At 40.7% G+C, this 7,889-nt stretch overlaps 1 protein-coding gene across 1 annotated transcript; it reads left to right on the forward strand.

The window, feature by feature from the left end:
• Positions 1-775: 775 nt before the first annotated feature.
• Positions 776-1,675, forward strand: LOC136837246 (uncharacterized). The gene has a single exon (XM_067101983.1). It carries the CDS (start codon positions 776-778, stop codon positions 1,673-1,675), a length of 900 nt encoding a protein of 299 aa, XP_066958084.1.
• The last annotated feature ends 6,214 nt before the right edge of the window (positions 1,676-7,889 follow it).

Genomic DNA, 7,889 nt, shown 5'->3' on the forward strand with positions numbered 1-7,889 from the left:
ATCGACAGCGCCCCCCCAGCCCATTGCCTTCTTCAGCAAGAAGTTCAACCCCGCAGAGGCCCGCTACAGCACCTTCGACAGGGAACTCTACGCAGTATACCAGGCAGTCCGACACTTCAAGTTCCTCCTGGAGGGTATGCCCTTCACAATCTACACGGACCACCAGCCACTGGTCCACGCCTTCACCAAGCAGGGGGACACATGGTCTTCCAGGCAGCAGCGACACCTCGCGGCCATCGCAGAGATCACCTGCTCAGTCAAATACCTCCCCGGCAGGAAGAGCCCTGTGGCAGACACCCTCTCCAGGATTGAGCTCAATGTGGTGCAGCTCGGGATCAACTACGAGGACCTCGCCAGGGAGCAGGCCACCGACCCAGAGACTCCAGCCTAATGCACTGCCATCATGTCCCTGAAGTGGAGAGACGTGTCCCTAACCCCTGGGGGTCCAAGTCTCCTCTGCGACGTCAGTACCGGCCAGCCTCGCCCCGTGGTGCCCGCCTCCCGCCGCCGCCAGGTATTCGATGACATCCACAGGCTGTCCCACCCCTCCGGCAGGACGACGGCCAAACTGCTGTCAGAGAAGTTCGTCTGGCACAGAGTGCAGAAGGACACGAGGACCTGGGCGAGACAGTGCCTTTAGTGCCAAACCAGCAAAGTTGGCCGTCACACCGTGTCTGGAGTAGGCGAGTTCCTGCAATTGGGGCGGCGGTTCGGCCATATTCACATCGACATCATTGGGCCTCTTCCCCCATCAGGCGAGGCCAGATATCTCCTGATGGTTGTTGACTGCTCAACAAGGTGGCCCGAAGCCACACACATGCAAGAAGCCACCGCCAGTTCATGCGCTGAGGCCCTACTCTCCAGCTGGATCAGCCGCTTCGGTGTCCCTGACCACATTACAACCGACAGGGGCCCCACCTTCCTGTCCGAGTTGTGGTCCACCCTGGCACACCTGCTGGGGACAGCTCATCATACCTCTACTGCCTACAACCCTGCAGCCAACGGCTTGGTCGAGCATTTCCACAGTTCCCTGAAGGCGTCCCTCATGGCCCGCTGCACTGCGGAGGATTGGAAATACCAGCTGCCGTGGGTCCTCCTTGGGCTGAGAACCGCCCCCAGGGCCAACGGAGACCCGTCCGTAGCTGAGAAAATCTACGGCGAGCCCTTTGTAGTCCCGGGTGAACTAGTCACAGAGGACCACCACAACCCATCTGTCCAGAGGCTTCGCGACATAGTCGGCAAGTTTGCCCCCTATAAGCGGACATATACCGACAGGTCGGTCGCCTTCACTCTGCCCGGCTTGTCCTCCACCACCCATGTCTTCATCAGGGATGATGCCGTCCGCCCTCCACTTACCAGGCCCTACAGGGGACCCTTCTGTGTGCTGGAAAGGAATAACAAGGCATTCCTGCTCGCCCTTCATGGAAAGAACGACTGGGTGTCGGTAGACCGCATCAAGCCCGCCCTCCTGGAGGAGGACACAGATGCCACCACATCGCACCTTCCGCCTGAACAGTCATCGCCGCAGCCGGCCCCCTGCAAGAAGCGGACATGCGGCCACCCCCGGAAGCATCCGCCCACACCCACAGCCAGCTGCCCCCATGCACAGCACATTCCCCCACTGTCTTTACGTAGCCGTGGCACCCTTCAGCGCCCCAGCAGATACACTGATTAATCAGATGTTACCCACGTTTTGGGGGGCAGGGAGTATTTGTAAAGTCCCCGCTGAGCGGGTTTTCTGTGGTGACAACCCATTTTCTTTGCCTCTTCGATTTGCCGCTCCTAGATTGGCGGGTCACGTAGATCCAGTCAGACCCAATCGTTTAAACTGTGTATATAAATATTTACCTGTCTCCAATTTGTATATCATGTGTTCCTCTTTCTCACTTATCAGATTGTATTCAACTCATTTTCTGTCTATTTGTATAACTCAAAGTGTATTTGTTCATTGTATTTACTGTTAATTGTTATTGACCTCAGGTCACCCTTGTTCTCATTGTATTCCGTGGCGTGACATCAGTCCACCGCTATATAAACCGCCTGGGTCAGCAATAAAAGAGCAGTAACCTTATCCTGCTCGTTTCTTTCGCACCTCTTAAAAAGGAAAGATGTCCACACTCAGTTGGTAACACACTGCATCCATATCCAAAACAAAGAAAACAACGGAAACGTAAAAAGCACGGCTTAATTAAAGACTGTCTTTTCGAAATGTGGATCACACATGGAAATAATTAGCCCAAGAATAGGTAAAGAATAAAGAGCCTCAGAGCTACACTTGAACTCCTCACCATCCTATGCTCTGAATCTAATAATCACTCGGCAATCGTCGTACTTCTGACATGCAAAGACTTCTCAGAAAAAGCATTCTCCTTTTCTTTTGTGTGTCATCTACACTCCAATTAGCAATGTTCTTTGAAGGTTGATTCAGTATAATTTTGTGCGAAAAAACAGGCGGAAACCCCCTCCCCCTATGCCTGTCCCCACTGCCACCCTTGCCCAGCCGTCCCCATCATCTGAGCAATATCTGCCCTGTCTTCTCCTCCTGTGTAAAGACGAGTGGGTTCATAGGCTTCCATCTCTTCTCTGTCTGTTGTTTTCATTTTTGCTGAGTCTACGATAAAAAATAAAAAGGATTCAACAAGAACAATACTTCGAGGCATTCGTTTTTCTTCAAGAAAAGTACAATCTTTCAAAAATGTTTTGCAACATACTTCAAAACTTTTCGGACAACAGCTTATAATAGCGACATCTGGCGCTATTTGGCAACTCATTTGTAAGCGCATGAAACAACTGAACACTAGTGGTGGGTCCGAGAAATTACCTGCAGTTTCCCTTAAACAGGGCTTTTTCTGATACTGCTTACTGTTGTCATACTTTACTTAATTAAAGGATGTTACTATAATACTTCAGAGGTCATCGCTGTTCTTATGTGTTTTAATATATTCATCTCCAACTGCCATCACTATCGTTGTTTTATCTCCTTCATATGTGTGAACTTTGTAGACATAGGCCTACGACTGTTATAAGTTAACACCAACAAATAAGACTTTTGTAAAGATTTGCTTGCACATTATCATTAATCAAATTTTTGAATGACTAATCCTACGTATATTGTGAACTAGTGAAACTTAATATAAAATATACTGAACTAGACTGACAGATTTCACGTTAATTTTTGTAATACACAGAATATAATCGCGCGTGCAGACACACACACACATACATATATATATATATATATATATATATATATATATATATATATATATATATATATATATATATATATATATATATATATATATATATATATATATATATATATATATATATATATATATATATATTATATAATGCCGTTATCATGTGTAATTTCTCATTTCTTTCATTGCTACTTAAGCCTATCATTTTGATGCCTCTTATGAAGTTAACTGAATATATAATGCCTATTTTTGTATTTCTTAATATCTAAGTTTCTAAAGAATTAAAATTAGCAAGAAGTTCAACATTAATTCAGTTAATGTTAAATGCCAGCAGTGAAGAAGACTACCATGCTCATCAGTGGAGAATGTCTCCTCCACATTGCAAAAGATGACTCTTACAGAAATCATCGGCCACTGGATTATATTGTAACGTAAACCCTAACCTCTATTCTTTGTGTTTCGCTGATATAAAGTGTTTCTTGGCAGAAGTATGATGAAATAATATCTTGGTCTCATGTGGCCTGCCAAGGATGGTTTGGGCAGCAACTTGAAGGGAGAGCATAATGTTCTCTCTTTATGGTAACATCGGTTGTCAGGGGAGTTAGGCAGAGCTCCTTCAGTGATCATATGATGATCCTTAACAGTAGTGCAACAATGGGGTCGTCCTCCACTTTTTACAATGAATTTATCATATTTCCTCGTTTTCTCTGTTGTTGTATCCCTCTATACATGGTTGTTTTATTTATGCTAAGCTGCCGAGCAATATCTACGATAGAAACATTAGTCCTCTGCGAGCTAATGATTGTGGTGCGGCTCAGTCTGTTGCCCATCTTATCGGTGCAAGTGACGAGACAGTTTAGTTTAGCTTTCCTGCCCGAATGTGGAGTCACACGATAACATACGGCGTTATGAGATTTTTTCTTTTTTGTTTTTGATAACGATAATGGTTGAATTCTTTCTTTCTTTATTTATATATAATTTCATTGATGATTATTCAATATTATTTTATGATTCAACAAGCTTGTATCTGGTTTCGAAATATAGTTTCTTCTTTGACTCTTTTGCCCAGTCATCTGAAGTGAAATTTTTCAAAATGTTTCGTCATTTTTTGTAATATGAATTTTTCTCTCACCATTCTTTTTTATATTGTTAACTGTATGATTAATAACTAAAGTCGAAAAAGAAAATTACATTTCCATGTAAATATCAAAAGAACAAATTACTGTTAGGTGAACGAAAACTTCTGGAACATGTTGCAAAACATTTTTGAGTGACTGTACATCAACTATTCCCAAAAGAATAATCTTAATCTTAAAAAGTAAAAAAGCAAATAAGATGAATATGAGATGGCTGGATAAAGGTCCTGTCCCTCTTAAAAACTAATTTCACAAAATTAATCATGTCTAGATGGGAAGAGATGGGATAGATGGCTATATAAAGAGACGATACGAAGATGTGGCTCTAAGTATCTATGGATATTTTACATTCTACAGATAACTATTTTCTTTCTTCTGCTAGAACATGTCCAATAAACAGCTCCTTGGAAGTAATATTCTTCAAAGCGAGTGTCGAAATAGGCAGGCAACAAGAATCCTTTTGAAAAGTTTTCCTCCAGGTGAGTTTCATGCAGTACATTTTAAAAGTGCCTGGCAGTGAGCTTTTGTGACTAATGAACTCACTGATTTGGAAATAAATGATCCAGTATCCAAGAACACCACTCACTCTTTCAGAAACTTTTTTTGACAGATTTTCACTTAGTGTCAAAAAGTCCCAGCCGGTGACCATTTGCGATTGATTAATTGATCGATTGGTTTATTAATAAATTATCTAGTACCACAATAAGAGCAACCGTTGAAAACTCATTTTTTCTGCATTTTTTTTTTACACAGTAAGCGACATCTTAAAAATATCTACAGCCACAGCAACAAGAATCTGTCGGAAAACATTTTACTGCAGCAGCTTTTAAAATTGTGCGACAGTGAGTATTTGTGACTGACTGATTGATTTGTATTCTGATTTAGAAATAAAGGATCTAGTCTCAAAAGCAGTCGAATTCTTTGAAACCCCACGCAATTTCCTTTAACTCTAAGTGGGTATAAGTGGTTGATTGAATTATTTAGAAATAAATCTTCTATAGCAAACTACACCGCTCTTTGCAGCTAAGTCCTGCCCACTGCTTACGTCACGATCATTCCTTGAAGCTGACTGGTTGGCAACGGTTTCGGAAAGTTGGTTAACCTGTGGTTCTTTTGATCTTCATTAATTTTAGCAAGGGGTTGTTTTACCGAAATAAATAAGTTCTGCTGTTTATCAAAAGGAAAGGTTAAATTATCCCCTGAAATAAAATCATAACACGCATCTCCCTAAAGATGGTAAAAAAAAAAAAAAGAAAATATGAATGAAGTTAGGATTGTTCCACGATGCTGCAATATTGTTTCTCGCAAATGAGGTTCACCTGACACGTAGGTGACAGGGAATGTCTGCGTTCGAACCGGTCCACTTGAATTACCCGACAAGGCAATTACCATCCGATATTGCCAATTGTGTTCACCATTCTAAATTTAAACACAAAGAAAGACTGTCTCAGATCTATGCACACTGGTATTTCATATTGATTTTAGGAAATTTTACTACATTTTAATAGTCATAAAATCGATTTCATCGCAATCGTTTACACAGTCGGAGGGATGACAAGCAGTGACCGCACTCTACAAAACCAGATATTCCTATGTTTAACTTAAGTTGCAGTGCGATAGGGTATACGAGTCATACTGGACATAATTTGTTGAGAATTTTCTGAAGGACATTATCTCCTTTCGAAATAATAGGACCATAAAAAATGACGCAGACCTATGATGTCCTATCTCTTTTGGTTGGTTTACGCAGCTTATGACGCTTGGATTATAGGCCTATCTTATATTCAACTGTTTTATTGTGTTTTTTTGTTGTCATTCTTGTTTTTGTAGCTGCTGTTATGTTACTTGTAATGTCTTAAAATATTTGTCATATGGCAACCTAACATTCAGAATAAACTCAGATCTATTCATAAAATACTAGTGTAAAGAATTATCTGCCTACTATTGTTAATTTAAATTTAGTCATTTGTTTTAATTAAAAATAATCGAGACCCGTATGAATATAGTCTACTCTAGAATATCCTCCTAACAAGAGAGAGAGAGAGAGAGAGAGAGAGAGAGAGAGAGAGAGAGAGAGAGAGAGAGAGAGAGAGAGGGAGCTTACTGACTCTTATTTATCCTTTTGTCCTATAGGGTATCTACTAGAATGCCCCCAAAATCAAATGATTCATGGGCTACTCGCAGGCTGGTTTGGATCATTTCATACATAACCTTTTCAGCTATCATTTATTTTTTTTTATTATTTCATCATGTATCTTATGAGGTTACCATAGCCTTCATTTTCATAGAAATGCTACACCAGCCTTTTATTTACTCATCCCAGTAATATAATTTGTTATCCCTTTTGTAAATATATTGTCAATATAATTCATTGCGATTAGTTCGATCGTTGTGTGTAAAGCCGAGATAGCACTATGATTGGTCTAGATGTGCCATCGGCTACATACCCACAGATTTTACTTTTATTCTATGTGGTATAAATGGAGTTACATTTACTATGGCCATCGACGCAAGTACAATGTCTGTGTATATTCATGTGCTTATACGTGCACTGTGCAGTACATTCCACCGTATGCATATACATTATATATCGTGAGGTCGAAGCTACTATATTAATTAATTAAAAGCTACTCTACTTCCAACAGATACGGGTAGAAAACTATTTGCAATAAGAAATTGACGTGTAGGCCTATGCCCTGTCATTGCCTCAAAATATAAGAAATTGACGTGTAGGAATATGCACTGTCGTTGCCTCAAAATAAAAGAAATTGACGTGTAAGCCTATGCCCTGTCATTGCCTCAAAATAAAAGAAATTGACGTGTAGGCCTATGTCTGTCATTGCCTCAGAATAAAAGAAACTGACGTGTAGGAATATGCCCTGTCATTGCCTCAAAATAAAAGAAATTGACGTGTAGGCCTATGCCCTGTCATTGCCTCAAAATATAAGAATTTGATATGTAGGCCTAATCTCGCAATGATATAGGCCTAAACCAATTTAAAAAAAAGTAAGATGCTTGTGTATTGGGCTGCGCATGATTAGTAAAAGAAAAAAAGATGCACGGACAGAATGATCCAAGATCTTCATAATGATATTATAAAACATAATATCTTTTATCGAAGATATCAGTTGCACACTTCACAACTCCGGGAACTAAAGCTGTGGTGTCATCATTCATGTACGGAGCTCAACATGATCGAACCATAGAGCGTATATGCCTAGAGTGGCGATCTCTATACCGGTAGGCTACTACCGTAGCAGTGCTGCCGAAGTGTGGAAATGACGTTACCTATGATGTCCTATCTCTTTTTGTTGGTTTACGCAGCTTATGACGCTTGGATTATAGGCCTGTCTTATATTCAACCGTTTTATTGTGGTATTTTGTTGTTATTCTTGTTTTTGTAGCTGCTGTTATCTTGTAATGTCTTTAAAAATTTGTCATATGGTAACCTAACATTCAGAATAAACTCAGATCTATTCATAAAATACTAGTGTAAAGAATTATCTGCCTACTATTGTTAAATGAAATTTAGTAATTTGTTTTAATTAAA

Source organism: Macrobrachium rosenbergii, chromosome 58 (assembly GCF_040412425.1).
Source record: "Macrobrachium rosenbergii isolate ZJJX-2024 chromosome 58, ASM4041242v1, whole genome shotgun sequence".
Lineage (NCBI taxonomy): Eukaryota > Metazoa > Arthropoda > Malacostraca > Decapoda > Palaemonidae > Macrobrachium > Macrobrachium rosenbergii.

Bases quoted from the DNA above. Each gene is read 5' to 3' on its own strand.
- LOC136837246 (XM_067101983.1), top strand. From the start codon at position 776: ATGGTTGTTGACTGCTCAACAAGGTGGCCCGAAGCCACACACATGCAA.